The sequence below is a fragment of the Neomonachus schauinslandi genome, chromosome 4 (assembly GCF_002201575.2).
Source record: "Neomonachus schauinslandi chromosome 4, ASM220157v2, whole genome shotgun sequence".
Classification (NCBI taxonomy): Eukaryota; Metazoa; Chordata; class Mammalia; order Carnivora; family Phocidae; genus Neomonachus; species Neomonachus schauinslandi.
The window spans coordinates 89,864,998-89,881,102 of NC_058406.1; the positions used below are offsets into that span (position 1 = coordinate 89,864,998).

The 16,105-nt window shown below is 40.2% G+C and overlaps 1 protein-coding gene across 1 annotated transcript in view; it reads left to right on the forward strand.

Moving 5' to 3' along the window:
* The window catches only part of FAM102B (family with sequence similarity 102 member B), an 81,637-nt gene extending 71,282 nt beyond the window's left edge, over window positions 1-10,355 (forward strand). Inside the window, exons 7-11 of the mRNA XM_021690133.2 lie at window positions 2,210-2,305; window positions 2,448-2,637; window positions 2,735-2,862; window positions 3,648-3,717; window positions 10,254-10,355. Of these exons, the coding sequence (XP_021545808.1) occupies window positions 2,210-2,305; window positions 2,448-2,637; window positions 2,735-2,862; window positions 3,648-3,717; window positions 10,254-10,296 (527 nt within the window). The 3' untranslated portion in view covers window positions 10,297-10,355. The remainder of the gene's footprint in view (window positions 1-2,209; window positions 2,306-2,447; window positions 2,638-2,734; window positions 2,863-3,647; window positions 3,718-10,253) is intronic.
* The last annotated feature ends 5,750 nt before the right edge of the window (window positions 10,356-16,105 follow it).

Consider the following 16,105-nt stretch of genomic DNA (forward strand, 5'->3'; position numbering starts at 1 on the left):
TCTCTCAGCTGGGTTCTTGTGAAAACCTTCACTCCTCCACGCCCTGTCCTTCCTGGGGCCTGGATGTAGATTAGTCACATCACACCTTTGCTTAAAGCCAGTGAATTATTTCCTTCTTTAAACCCATAGAAAGTCCCTCACAACCAGGCATCTGTTCATCTCTCTTTTCCCTTCAGTCATATCTGCCCAACTACCCAGTGTTCTGACTGCACCAAGCTGTCTGCTCTCTGCAAATGAGGCATGCTTTTCCCCACCAAGTCTCGCCAAGGAGTTGCTATACGTGCTTAAAGACCTCGAGGTAGGGGCACCTGGGTGGCTCAGTTGTTAAGCATCTGCCTTCTTCAGCTCAGGTCATGATCCCAGGATGCTGGGATCGGGCTCCCTGCTCAGCAGGAAGCCTGCTTCTCCCTCTCCCACTCCCCCTGCTTGTGTTCCCTCTCTCACTGTCTCTCTCTCTGTCAAATAAATAAATAAAATCTTTTTAAAAGGGGGGGGGGCGCTTGGGTGGCTCAGTCGTTAAGCATCTGCCTTCAGCCCAGGTCACCATCCCAGGGTTCTGGGATCGAGCCCCACATCAGGCTCCCTGCTCAGCGGGAAGACTGCTTCTCCCTCTCCCACTCCCCCTGCTTATGTTCCCTCTCTTGCTGTCTCTCTCTGTCAAATAAATAAATAAAATATTTAAAACATAAAAATAAATTTAAAAAAAGACCTCGAGGTAGCCTCCTCTATGGAGTCTTGCCCCCACTACCAGGTAGTGTTAGATGTACTTATCCTTCCAAGCTCTTAGTAACACTTTCTCAGTGCTTGCCACATTGTATTATAACCACTTCTACCTCTAAACTCTGAGCATTTATTTTGTACTCCCTTTATCTTTTTTTTTAAGATTTTATTTATTTGAGAGAGAGAATGAGATAGAGAGAGCACATGAGAGGAGGGAGGGTCAGAGGGAGAAGCAGACTCCCTGCTGAGCAGGGAGCCTGATGCGGGCCTCGATCCCGGGAGTCCAGGATCATGACCTGAGCCAAAGGCAGTGGCTTAACCAACTGAGCCACCCAGGCGCCCCTGTACTCCCTTTATCTTATATACTACTGGGCACCTGACTTGGTAAGAGCTTAATAAATAATTATTGAATGAATACATTTTGAAAACCAATAGATAAATGAATTAAAATCTGAGCCAATTCTCAGAATAAAAGGTTAGTCCTATATAATTCCTGATATGAACTAGCACTTTGGGTTTCGATCTTGCTGTAGCTCATTTTTGTTGTTTAGAACCACTGTAAAGCAGGCCCAGGGTTGCTGGTTTGGATTCCTATCTTGTGGCCCATCCAGAAGTGAGAAACCTTTGCAGAAGGGCCAGGTCACTCCAGTAGCCTCCTTGTTGGGCAGCATTCCTTGGTCCAGCTGCATCCAATATCATCTATAGACCTGCTGCTATAATTGCTGTGTTACTCAGTTGGTTTCCTTTTGCCTCTAAGTGAAAAACAGTTCTAGTTTCCAAATATTTCACACTAATGAAAATCACCACAGTTTTGCATTCTGAGGAACCTGGTTCTGGAAATATATAATTGGCATCTGGAATATGCATATTATCAGGGAATGGCTAGAAATGGCTTTGACCCTGGGTTGGTTTTTTTGGTTTGGGGTTTTTTGGGTTTTGTTTTGAGTTTTTTGGGGGGTTTTTTTGTACATTTACTTTGAAACTGAATACTATAATCAATTCCTGAGAACTTGTATTCTCACTGCTACATTCCATGCTGTGTTGATTTAAACCACAGACATTTGCCCAAATTAAAGCCTAGCATTAGCAATACTAACATTAAAGTAACGGAGTGCTCTTTAGTTTACTGCTGTGATGGATTTTTTGAGAGCAAAAGATTTCCTCAGAAAGCACACAAAAACCTGGATATTTTGTGAGTATAAGAATACATCTGACTCACTTTTATTAGAGAAATACTGAATGTCAAAGCTGAAATGGTTTTATTTAAGAGAGTGCTGTTAAATCTTATGAAAAAAACTATTCAATAAACTAAGTTTTTTGTATTTCTTGCAATGCAGTTGACATTGTACCAATTTAAAAGGGTCTCTTTCACTTTGTAACTAATTTTTCTTGATAATGAACTTGGCAGTTTACAAAATCTGCAGATGAGAATACAAATTGACCATTGACTTGTCGGCAGTCATAGTAACACTGTGTTATGACATTGCAGATCTTTCAGCAAAGAGTGCCTCTGTTCCAGATGAACTTGGTGCCTGTGGACATTCTAGAACATCAAGCTATGCAAGCCAGCAGTCCAAAGTATCAGGTAGAGGCTAACAGTGAGGTTGAAATCCTTAGATATTTATTGCTCTAAAGGATTAATTGAAATTGCTGGGGTGTGGAAGAAGAACGCTTGATTGCAGTGTATATGATGTTAGTGTTTTATCCAGAGCGCTTTTCTCTGACAGGGTATAGCTCGTGCCACTCCCGGTCATCCAGTTTCTCTGAGCTCTGTCACAGGAGAAACACCTCAGTGGGAAGCACATCAACGGGAATTGAAAGCATTCTAGAGCCGTGTGATGAAATTGAGCCAAAAACAGCCGAACCAAACCTTGATCCAGCCAGCAAAGAAGATACTGCTTCGGAACTGCTCACCAGGTATCCTTTCAGTCTGTGTTTAAATGGGGAGAAAAAAAAACAACTTTGTTCTCATAAGAAAAAGGAGGGGGAAAATTTTTTTTAATTATTTTCCAAGATGCCCAGTGAAGCAAGATTCTGTAGAATCTCAGCTGAAGCGAGTCGATGACACCAGAGTGGACGCAGATGATATTGTGGAGAAAATCCTACAGAGTCAAGACTTCAGCCTTGATTCCAGTGCCGAAGGTATATGGGTAATATTAAATGTGCATAGATGTCTGCAACCCAGGTCCGTGTAGTCCGTGTGCTCAACAGGGAAGGGGCCCTACATCACCCTGACTGTTGCACGTCGATAAAATGAATTTCATTGCCCATGAAAATCTGAAGATAACTTTGTAGCTCATTTATTTCCAGGAATGGATATTAAATTGGGAAAAGAATGAACCTGAGTTTAAAAACATCAATTTTGATGAGAGGTTTTATTGTGTATGCTTCAACGTCCACCATGTTTATATACCTTATGGACGATGTCTACGTCTGTTTTGACATAACTGGACACTAGTACTTCACATCACTGTGTAATTTGGAGGGTTTGGTGGTGATCTTGAGATGATAGTGAATAATAGAATCCTTTATTCCTTCCTCAACATTTTCACTGAGGCTGAAAATTTACATGCCACCAGTTTGAAAGGTATAATTATCCATGCTGGTGTGAATAGAGAGCAGTGGACTTAGTTTTACCATGTAACTGGTTGTAAAGAGAAATAATTAAACCTTACTTGTGGAAATTTATAGGAAGAGATGTCTTCTTTACTCAGTTTTAAAGAAAAATAGCTTTAGGGAAGTTGATGAGAAATAACTATGAGGATATCTTCTAAATTGCCTGTTTGAAAACATGCGTGCAGTTTTTTAAGTTTTTTATTTCTTTAATAAAACTGAAATGTAAAATATAAATGGAGTACAATAGGAATATTATTTGACGACAATCTAGTAAGTGTACCTATAACAAGTATTTTAAATGTGAATTGCAGAAGAAGGCCTGAGGTTATTTGTGGGTCCTGGGGGAAGTACGACCTTTGGCAGCCATCATCTTCCAAATAGGTATGTAGTCCAGACAGTCTCTTAAAGAATAAACTGCCTTTTTCTTTTAAATGTTCTTGAGTGGAAGATGAAGGGTACAAAGTTTGTATTAGACTGAGGTTAGAAAACACATACAGTGCTTCCATGAGAAGAATTACAGCTCTGAGTTTTCCTTGAGTATGTTTGAAATTGTTTTATAAGTTTATTTGTTGATTTTCTTTTTTTTTTTTTTAAGATTTTATTCATTTGACAGAGACACAGCAAAAGAGGGAACACAAGCAGGGGGAGTGGGAGAGGGAGAAGCAGGCTTCCCGCCGAGCAGGGAGCCCAATGCAGGGCTCGATCCCAGGACCCTGAGATCATGACCTGAGCCAAAGGCAGACGCTTAACGACTGAGCCACCCAGGCGCCCCTATTAGTTGATTTTCTTAAGTGTGTTTTTAGAATGTATTAGTAGAGGACCAGAAGAGCATTGGGCAAGATGCAATGAAAAGGGATGTTTAGAAAAGAGTTCTTAGGGGGCGCCTAGGTGGCTCAGTTGGTTAAGCATTTGCCTTCGGCTCGGGTCACAATCCCAGGGTCCTGGGATCAAGTCCCATGTGAGGCTCCCTGCTCCACGGGGAGCCTGCTTCCCGCTCTCCCTCTGCTGCTCCCCCTGCTTTTGTACTCATCCTCTCTTGCTCTCTCTCTGACAAGTAAGTAAAATCTTAAAAAAAAAAAAAAGTTCATAGCCTGATATTTTAGAAAGAGCAAAGCAGAATTACCTTTCAGTCAGTGATCTTGTCTGTTGTGAGCAGTTACACAGCCACTCAGCAGCAAACACTTAGTATTAACCTTTTTTGTACTCCCCTCTTCTCGACCCTACAAGAGTCTAACCTACATACTAAGAACAGCTCAGAAAAACCAAACATCATTTTGGGAGTTACTCAGATTCAGATGAAGAAAAGGCACTTTTCTTTGCCAGACTTACCATTCAGATTCCCAGCCCTGCAGCAAATAGTCATGAGCACTGATGCTCAGAACACTTGAGGAATTCTGATCTCTGCCCTGATGTGCACCCCCGATACTCAGTATTTCCACGTAATATTTATGTAGAGTTCCAGGGTAAGTCAGAGTTGTGTTAGGGAGCCCTCCTTGGTCCGAGACAGTTATTTTATTCTCTAATGCTCACAACCTCAAAGAATGTCTCATTCATTTGTTCCACCAGTACTAGTCTTATTGAGTACCTCCTATGTGTCCAGCACATCGCAGGGTCCAAAAGATACTAAGCATAACAGTAAATACCTACAATCAGATGTGATAGGTAGGTAAGAGAGGGACATTCAAAGAGACTATGAGGAAATAGTTCATTTGAACTGGGGATTTTAGAGGATGTAAGCACAATTTATAGTTTTCATTACCTCTCCCTGACTTATCCATTCATTAAATTCAGTAACTATTTATTAGGCCAAGTCATGGGTAAGGATGCAAAGCAGAAAGACCCAGCTCATCCTCAGCTAGCTTGTGTTCCTAGGGTTGGCAGATTACAGCCTGTGAGCCAAGTTGGCCCACTGCCTATTTTTGTAAAAATAATTTTATTGGAATACAACAGCACCTATTTATGTATTACCTATGGCTGCTTTGATGCTCCAGTAGCAGAGTTAAGTAGTATGTAGAGATCACAATGGCCCACGAAGCCTAAAATATTTATTCTCTGTCTCTTTGTAGCAGGTGAGATAGACAAACTAAAATTTATAGCAGTATAGTAAGTACTGTAATATAGAGAAGTAGAGGAAACTGAGAGAAAAAGATAGGGGGAATTGTGTAATTTGGAGGGAAATGTGCATAGATGTCTGCAACCAGAGAAAACCTCCTAGAAAGTTGACACCTGTAAAACAGAGTCTTGGAGAGAATTAAGAGGTAAATGGAGGTTAACGGGTGGATATGAGGAAGACAAATATTCCTGGTAATAGGTTCAAATAGAATGAACTTGTAGGTATAATAATTATATCATTATATAATAGTAAATATATAATTATAGATAACACTTACTGAGCATTTATTTATGTACCAGGCACATATGTGTTTCATTCAGTTCTTACATTATCTCTTTCAGTACTCACAAAGTACTATCATTAGTTTTTAAAAAGAGAAAACAAAGAGGTCAAAGAAATTTGCCCAAAGCCTTAAAACTAATAAGTGATAAAACCAAGATTCAAACTACTGTCTCTTTGAGTCTAAACACATTTGTGATAACTAACTATCATACCTTGCTGGCCTGTGAATAACCTGACCTATTTAGGGAGTTGCCAGCGAACAGGTACTCCTGAAGAGGGGGCATGGGAAGGAAGCTGTGGGACATGAGGTTGGCAGCAGTCTCAAAGCCAGGTTGTAAATGGCCTCTATCACCATAACAAAGAGTCTATTATCTTTTTTTTATCATGTGTACAGTTTGATCATTCTTTGCAGGAAAGTGATCTATCAGATGGGCATTTTAGAAAACTAGCCATAATTTGTAGTGGGTTGGGTGGGTCGGGGGAGATTGGAGCAAGGAGAGACTAGGAGAGGCATCTGTGAGGACAGTGATAAGTACCGTCGAGAGAACATGTGTTTTTGAGTTAAAGAGTTTGGGTTCATATCCTAGCCAGACCACTTTTGGGGCCTTGATAAATCTTTTAATCTCAATGGAATTTTAGTTACCCCCATTGAAAAGTGGGGGTAATCATGGGATTGATTTAAAGAGTAAATGACATAATATACTCAGTAAGCTCTAGCAATTATCAATTTAGGTAGAACCGCAAACAATACAGTTCCAACCAAAAGGAACCAAAATAGGAAATGCTCAAAGACACAAGCTATCACTACTCTCATTTCAGACTGCTCAGGGTCCAAGTCAGACTTCCCACCCCTATCTGCTTTACTGATGTTATTAACCTCTGTAAGGCTTATTTTCCTCATCTGAAAAATGGGAGTGATAAATATTACCTAACTCATAGGATTTTACTGAGGATTAAATTAGATAACTAATGTAAAGTATTTAACACAGTGCCTAACACATGGACAGCTCTCAGTATATGCTGGTTGTATATGTTGTTGTTATTCCAAGGAAGGAAAAATGATTTCTATTTGAGAGATAATCTAGAACTTAGGATATAAAAGCATTCATAATTTTGAGTCCCGCCCCCTTTCCAAATGAATGTTAGAAGAATCATCACCCAATGCATGAAAGCCTAACGTGATAATTAGGGGTTGAAGTAGATGTCACATGCCACAGAAAGGCTGAGAAATGTTAGAGATCGTGTATTACGATGAAAAGAGAATAGGCCATGCAGTCAGACATGGATTCCATTCCTGGCTTAGCCATCATAACCCAGTTTGGCTATAATCCTGACAAATTACATCTCTTACTTGCCACCAAAAAGACTTATTGCTGGGGTTAACGACACAGGCTCTGGAGTTGGGCTCCCTGGGTTCAGTCCCAAGCTCCACCAAGTATCAGCTGTGTGTCTTCAGTAAGTCACCCCACTTCTCTCTGCCTCAGTCTCCTTACCTACAAAATAGTGATGATAAAGGAACCCACCTCGTAAGAGTTATAAGGCTTAAATTAAGTGAGGTAAGACATGCCAATGACTAAAACAACATCTGACATGCAGTAAACACTCAAATACTTAATATGCACTAATTAAAGGTCTCTCTTGCAGAGTTATTGTGAAGTGCCCAGCATAATACTTGTATACGTAGGCTCTCCGTCACTAGTTGGTGTGATGAAGACAGACGAATGTGTTAGCATCAGACCTATTCTGAGAGAGAAACTGGCAGCACAAGATGAAACTAGAATCATTTACTCAGGCACTGAAGAGGCACAAGAACCATACATACCTAGTTAAGAAAGTGAACCCATGAGAATGAAGAGAACAGAGCAACAAGCAATAGAGACCTGGGGAGGAACATCCCCAGTAATCCCCTTGAAGCCTAGTGGGTACAGCCTGACCAGCTCAGGGATGCCTACAGAGGTTGCAGGGTTGCACCTCCTTGCTTGCCTTTGAGACATTTAGTTTCTGACAGAAAGTGCTTTCATTTGCTTCTATTCCTCTCTGTGATTTGTCTTTCATCTCTGGCCATTTTTAAAGATTTTATCACTGGTTCTTAGTAGTTTGGTTATGATGTTCCTTGGTGTGTTTTTCTTTGTGTTTATTCTGCTTGGGGTTCATGGAGCTTCTTGGATCTGTGGTTTACAGTTTTCCTCAAGTTTGGAAATTCTCCAGCCATTATTTTTACCTGCCCCTCCTTCTGTTTTCCTCACCTACAGATTCTAGCCCCCAGCCTCCCTGAGCTCAGAAAGAGTGACCCCTGTACTCAGAAAGACCACCTGGCTGTGTTGGGGTTCTCCCTGCCATGCAGGCTGGAAGGACCCTGAAGGAAACCACTTTGGGCTTTCTTCATTGATTTCCCTTCTCTCAGGACCAGTCCTGTACTGCCTGTTGTCCAGTGTATGAAACTGTTATTTTACATGTGCTGTAAAAATGTTCTAGTTATTTAAAGCAGGAGGGAAAGTCCGGTTCCTGTTACTCCATCATTGCCAGAGTAGAACCATTTTAGGGCCTCTGAAAGCCAGTGTGCAGGGGCGGCGCTCAGCAAGGTCCCTTCAAATTCTGATTGTCTGTAGCTGTGAATGAATGTTCACTGGTGTTTTGAATGTTCCTGTTTCTTCTGCAGAATGAGTCTGTAGAACGAGGTGGGTTCCTTTATCATCACTATTCTGTAGGTAAGTCATTCTGCAGAATGACTGAGCCTCTGAGCAGTCAACTGAAAGGTCCAATTCAGTCCACAGTAGGCTGGTAACCAGTACATTACTCCCATTTTTTAGAATTTCCTCTTAAAATTCCATGTGGGAAGAGACCAGTCATGGTGGTTGCTTAAATACCTGTTTTAGTCACAAGGCTTGCAAATTTTAAGTTTTTAGTATTGTCCATATTTCATTAATACAGGTCAGTCAGTACCTGGAATATCAGGGCAAAGGCTAAGCTGCTATAACAAAGATAACCAAAAATAGAGTGGCCAGGCTGATTAGACAGCTTTGCCTCAAAAGGTGACCCAAGGCCTCTCCATTTTGCCCTTCACCATCTTCCCTACCTGTTGTCAAACTTGGATGGCTACCAGTCCAGAGCAAGCAATTTCTCTTTAAGCAAGTGAGACAGAGTTGACACATCCCCATTCATGTTCCATGGGGTCGGGGGGCGGGGAACTAAGTCACATGCCAACACCTGTCAACAAAGGAGTTTAGGAACTGTGGCCTCTAGCTGAGAAGTCTGTACAGCCTGTAGCCAGAACCATGAAGAAGGAGAGGATAGAGTTAGGGGGACAACCAGCAGTATGCCAAACCGAGCTAATGAAGAAATAAACCCCTCTTCAAGATCACTTCACTTTAGGGGCACCTGGTGGCTCAGTCGGTTAAACGTCCAACTCTTGATTTCAGCTCAGGTCATGATCTCAAGGTTGTGGGATCGAGCCTCCACGCTCAACAGGAAGTCTGTTTCTCTCTTTCCCTCTCTCCCTCTCCCCCTCTCCATCTGCCCTTCCCCCTGCTTTCACACTCTCTCTCTCATAAATAAATCTTTTTAAAAAAAATCACTTCAGGGCGCCTGGGTGGCTCAGTTGGTTAAGCGACTGCCTTCGGCTCAGGTCATGATCCTGGAGTCCCGGGATCGAGTCCCGCATCGGGCTCCCTGCTCGGCAGGGGGTCTGCTTCTCCCTCTGCCCTCTTCCCTCTCGTGCTCTCTGTCTTTCATTCTCTCTTCTCAAATAAATAAATAAAATCTTTAAAAAAAAAATAAAAAATAAAAATAAAAAAAAAAACAAAAAAAAAAAATCACTTCACTTTAAATCTGTATTACACCGGTATAATTTACATTACTGACCACATATAAAGACATTGGCATGGGGCACCTGGTTGGCTCAGTCAGTTAAGTGTCCACCTTCAGTTCAGGTCATGATCTCAGGGTCCTGGCATCAAGCCCCATATCAGGCTCCCTGCTCAGCGGGGAGTCTGCTTCTCCCTCTTCCTCTGCCCCTCCCCCTGCTCTTGCTCTCTCTCACTATCTCTCTCTCTCACATAAATACATGAAATCTTTAAAAAAAAAAAAATGAAGACATTGGCATGTTGACTAAAAGAATTCTTTCTAGAAAGGTACATTAAGACAGCACACACTAAAAACAATCACCCATTAACTGCAAGGCCTGGATAAATTGCCAGTCAGTATATACTCTTGGATGAGATTGATTTTTAGGATTTACATATAAACAGGTTTCAAGAAAAGATTTCTTGCCACACGCTAAAGATTTAGGAACAATACTAGATTATTGTAGGAATAAGTGTGACTAGACTAATCCAACGTATTGATGATAAACATTTAATATTTCAAGTATTTTCTATCTGTGATCTCTTTAAACCGTGTGGAAATCAAATCTAGCCGAAAATGCCTAATGCACTATCTCTTTGAGGGCAAGGTTAACCAGAACAGTTTCAAGCATTACAGCTCAAGATCTTGAAGTGTTTTTTTTTCCCCCCTCCTGTTGTAGGGTGGGGTCTGGAGCTTATGAACAAGTTGTGATCAAACGCTAGAAGTCAAGCTGGTGAACTGAAGCTTCCCTGGGGGGTTGAGACGTAGGCCGTCAAGCTGTCGAGGCACTTCATTCAAGCACTTAGGAGAAAATGAACATATTTTACAAATGAAGCACGTTCCTCCTAAGAGGAAAGCCAACACCGATTTCTTCTCGGAAAGTACCCACCACCATCCTGTCCCACCCCCCCGAAAGGGAACATCAGAACTGTAGCATCCAGGTGCTGGGCCACGTGTTGCTAGCAGCAGACGGCTTCCGCGGTCACTGCATAGGATAATGAAAAGCCTGCGTTTTCTTTCAGAACCCCCAGGTGGGGAAAGCAACGCTATACATCTGAGTACAGCTCCGTACTGAAGTGTAAAACCTATAGTAGAGGTGCTCAGCAGGTTTGGGCAGTAGTAAGTGAATCATTTGGACCCTATAAATTCTGTCAAGATAGTTATAACCTCTTAAGGAAATCTCCCAGATGCTATTGTACTGCTTAGTAACTTTTCTTGATTAAGTAATTGATATAAAGTTTGGGTGTTCATGTTTGGGGGAAAATGTTATACAATTTAAACGTGTAGAATGCTTAATTCTCACCGTATCCGTCACAAATGGAGTGTGTTTAAGTCTGAGATATGTGAATGAGTGTAATGCCATTATTTTGCAACACATATTGTTACTAGTTAATGTTAGATGAGCTGCAGAACTCCTACTAGCGCTATAGATGAGATTCATGGTAAGTTTAATATTTAATAGGTTAAGCTCCCATAAGCACCTTAAGAGCTGTTCTAACTGAATAATATCTGCTGGTTTCAGGAGTCAGAATTCAGAACAGGAGGAAAATTGTAGCATGGTCAGAAACAGTGGCCTTTTCTGTGTAAGTTCAGACTTATATCTGAAACTGAAAATTATTCCAAGGAGGTGGCAGATAAGACAGGGGACAGCTGCTTGACATTACTGACATGGACTCGTGGTTTTCTATTTTAAACTCCGCACAATGGGATACTCTGTTTTTTCCTTTACTGTAACAGTAGTTGTTTTGAGACAGTAGACTATAACATAATCCAATATAGCTTTAAAAGTAAGAATATCTGATCTGGATCCAGTTTAACAAGCTCAGCAGATAGACCATCTTTTTATCAGGTGGGAAGTTTTTCTGGTCTTACATGACAAGTTTTAATGTTCTTGGAGTCACTCAGTCACTGAAGAAAAATGCAGGTTCTATAGAACCAGTAATTCCCAGTCCTTACATTCAAAACCGTGTGCAGAAAAAACACGATACGTTAGAATAACTTTGGTCTAGGTATTTTTGTGTTGGCAAAGTCGGGAAAATACATTAAGAAAATATTTCAATGTCCAAATGTAGAGATTTGGAAAAATTTTGAGTAGTTCGTGTTAGGGTTTTAGATTTTTTTAACATTCCAAGGATTAGGTATTCTAAATTAATCCAGTTCTATTGCAAATAGATATTTTTAAAAAGGTGAAACCCCATTTTAGAATCTTTTGAATGTTGAGAGAGATTGAGTCATTAGTAATACTTTTGTTATTTTATTTTGACAAAGGAAAAAAATTGACCTGACCATCTTAGTCTAACCAAGGAAAACCGTTAGCTTAAGTGGTAAAGACTTGCTTGCTCTCTGTGAGTAACAAAGTGAGCTGATCCATCCATTATATATTATTGGGGGGGGTCAAAGTTTTTAATAGAGATATGAAACTAGTGTTTACAGATATTTATGACATGTTTTAAGAACATATTTTTCTATTTTCAAAATATTTCTAGGCTATATTTTTTATTGGCACTTCTGCAAATAATTTTGCCATTTTGAGAATTATAAAAGCTATTGATTATAAGCGAAGTTCAGTGAGGACATTCTTCAGCTATGTAAAAGGTCCTGTAATCCAGGCATTGCCCATCTTATCCTTGCCTGCCCTCGGCCTCCTGATACCTTTATACAAGACTGGCTCTCAGCATTTAAAAGGATATAGAAATATTTTTTTAAAAATGTGGAAATCTTGAAAAGCATAAAAATCATGCCCTCTAGGGCACCTGGGTGGCTCAGTTGGTTAAGCGACTGCCTTTGGCTCAGGTCATGATCCTGGAGTCCCTGGATGGAGTCCCGCATCGGGCTCCCTGCTCGGCAGGGAGCCTCCTTCTCCCTCTGACCCTCCCCCCTCTCATGTGCTCTCTGTCTCTCTCATTCTGTCTCAAATAAATAAAAAATCTTTTAAAAAAAAAATCATGCCCTCTATAATTTTAGCAACCACCAGATACATCTTGATTTATGTAGTAGGAAGTCATTTTAATAGAAACACTGATGAGGGAAAAGTCAGCACAAGTCTGGATTCCTTTTATTTTGTGTGGCATTGGTGGGCATACTTTGCAATCACATTTATTTACAGTCCCCTGGAAATATTCGTTAAAGTTTGTTTAAATGTCTGCCTGGCTTTTCTGGTTTTTCTTAGAGCATGTACTGTGTAGCTATATCTTAACGATGTAGCTATTTTTAAAAATTGCTTATTTTTTTTAATTTGGGAATTTTTATTTTTAAAAATTTTTAAATTTGTTTTATTGTATTATGTTAGTCACCATACAGTACATCATTAGTTTTTGATGTAGTGTTGCTTTTTAAATACCAAGTGCACTTTTGGTTCCATTTGGAGTTAAGAAAATTGGATTCAAAAAATTAGATCTTAATAAATTGGTCTTTAAAGTCAAATTTCAAATCACCCAGTCTTGGAGAATTTGCAAATGTATAACATTGTCTTTGTCTAATCCTATCCTAGAGAAAGATTAATGGTATATTAAAGCTATTTATTTGTGATCAAATAAGGAAGGAAGTCTTAAATACCCTGTTTGGGGGAAATACAGAGACCCGTCTGAAGCCCACTTCCTGTGACTCGAGCTGGTAACTGAGACCAGAGAGGATGTCGGGTAGCGGGCAGAGCAGCCCTGGGCCATCAGTTTGCATTTTGATGGTTGACTCCCCTTTGAGGTGTGGAAGCCTTCCATATTCAGCAACTGTTGTGGATTAGTACTTTAAAATCTAAGTCTTGACCAAGAATCCTAAAGCCCACCATCCCATTCCAGGAAAATACCATCAGAGAAATGATATCCAAACTAGATTCTTGCGTTTTGTTTTGCTTGTGCGGGAAAATTGTGAGCCATCAAGGTCCACCACTTAGCCCATTTGTTACTAGAAGGAAAACAAATGTTCAGCTAACCTCCAACCAAAACATAAGACATCCAGAAGTAATTTTAGACTGAGATTGCCACGCCAACTAGACCACTTTGCAAACTCAAGCTGACAGTATTAAATATTTAAGTGCTCTGAAGTGTTAGGCTACGTAATACTTACATAATCATATAATAGTGCTTAAAAGAGACTGGGCTTATATGATGGGGTTGCATTTTATTTCAACAGGTCTAACTGGGACAGTTCAGAAATTATACTTGGTCAGTTCTCTTAGATGGTACGTCATGTGAATATATTCAAGTACTGTAATTGAAATTATTAATGCCCCTTTCTGTGTTGGCTTAGGTACTATGCATAATTTTAATAGCTGAGATGTTTAAGAATATAAAGTCTAAAAATATAAAGGATGAAATAAATTTAAAGACTACTCTGGAAATAAAGGCCTTATTACCTTAGATACATGATTTTTCATAAGAGAATATATACACAGTATATTTTCAGTAGTCATGTGGGTGGTCTCTACTCCCTATATGACAAAGTGGCAAAATTTTTTATTTACAACAACAACATAGTCTGCACTTACAAATGTTTATGTTCATCTTATATATATATAACAAAATTCTCTTGCTGATATTCATTGACCAAATCCCATGCAGAGGAATACTTAGGATATATTGTTTGATTGTTTTTTGGAAATACATCTTATTCTGGAAGTTGATACAACTTGTGGGTAATCATGTAAATGTTTATGGAAAAAAATTGTTATGGAAGTGATTCCATTAGTATTGTTCTAATACTTGGAAAATGACCTTCATATTTATATATTTCTGACTGTACAACTATAAATCCAGGAAGTTTTTACCCAAAAAAATTTATTGTATTTCTAATAATGTAAAGGTGAATCTTTTACCTGTTCAATAAAAACCATCTTAAACTTTACAGTGTGTATACTTTAAAATGTCCGTTAAGATTCTGTCAGAAATCGGTCAGATTCTTGCCAAGGTAAGAAAACAGAAGTAAAAGGATCAGTATAACTTCACCCTGACGGTTTCCCCTCATTTATTACCAGGTGGTGTAGCACAGACTTGAATCCTCCAGTGAAAGACCCTTCTTTTGAACTCTGAGCTTCACCCTGCAATGGAGGGAGGCGGGGGGTGGGGCATGGGCTCTAGAGTAAGACAGACCTGAGTCTGAATTCAGGCTCCCTTCTGAACCTGTTTCCAATCAAGGATGGAGATAATACTATCACTGACTCTTCTGTGTTATGAGCAAGAACCCATGAACTATTAGGAATATACCACAGTAAGCACTCCTGTTGGGCCAAAATTGGCCTTTGTGCAGCATCTACATACATACCTTCATTCTAGTGCTAGACACATAGAAGATGGTCAATAAAGAGGCCACCATTAGAGGGTAAGATCCTCACAGAAATGATGCTCAGTGCCACCACTGTCCAGACTATTCCTCCCTTTGACTAGGTCCTCACAGGGGAACAGCGCCAGCACATTCCCTTTGCTGATACTCAAATGACAATAGCCATGTAAAGAGCAATGGTTCACTGTGGGTTTGAACCCACCTCTCTCTCTCTGCAGATTGCCATGCAGATGAGGAAAGATTATGTGCGCTAAGCAGCAAGACCCGGTGGGATGGGGATCACGGTGCTAGATCACAGCAGAAGCCGGCAAGGCCCTCTGATCTGCCCTCATACTCCCTTGCCCACATCTCAGGCATGGAGTTCCCAGGCCCAGCCTTTCCCCAACGCCCAGTGTTTTTCTCTCCTTCCTCCCTCACCACATTTTACACCTTCATTCCTGTACCTACATATCACATACCTGGTATGGACAAATCTTTATGTCTGCATGATAGGAAATACTTGGTGGAGTTAATCCATCCCACATCACACAAAATGTAACAAAACTTTAGGAAGCAAACAGAAAAGGCTTACATTTGGACATTCCCTGAGTCGATGGCATCTATTCCATATGGCCCCACATGACAAGGAAATAAAATGTCAAGAGACCTTCCTGCCTGAATTACATTAGACCCCGTTCCTATGCACTTGACTTCTATAGAGATTTCTCCTCAACCATTTCTCTTAAACTGATCTTTAAACCATTTAGCAGTGATTTCCAAGTATAATTGCAAAAAGCTTCAAGTTATTTTGCCGCTTATTTGTATCGGGGAGTTCTCGAAGCAAAGTACAATTACCTTTAAGTGGGAAAAGTGTGCCACCTTGTGGTATTTAACTTCAGTGATTCAGTTCAACTCTCTCCCAAGTGAGCCTGTGTCTGCCCTTCTTTCCCAGTATTCTATGGAATTAAGACAAAAGGAAAAATACTTTCAATACTAATTTTTTTTTAAGTAAACTCTCTGCCAAACATGGGGCTCGAACTTACAACCCCCAGATCAAGAGTCGCATGCTCTAATAACTGAGCCTGCCTGGTGCCTCTGTTCAATACTAATTTTACATAATTTGAAATACTTGCAAAAAAAGATTTGGAAGCATCAGAGACTTTTACCCTATTTAAGTAAATTGTTTTCCTTTAATGTGGAATTAATAAAAGACTGTCAGCTCTGTTCTGTGAGGATTCCTACTAGAAAGGACTGGGTGGTCAGCATGATAAATGGCTT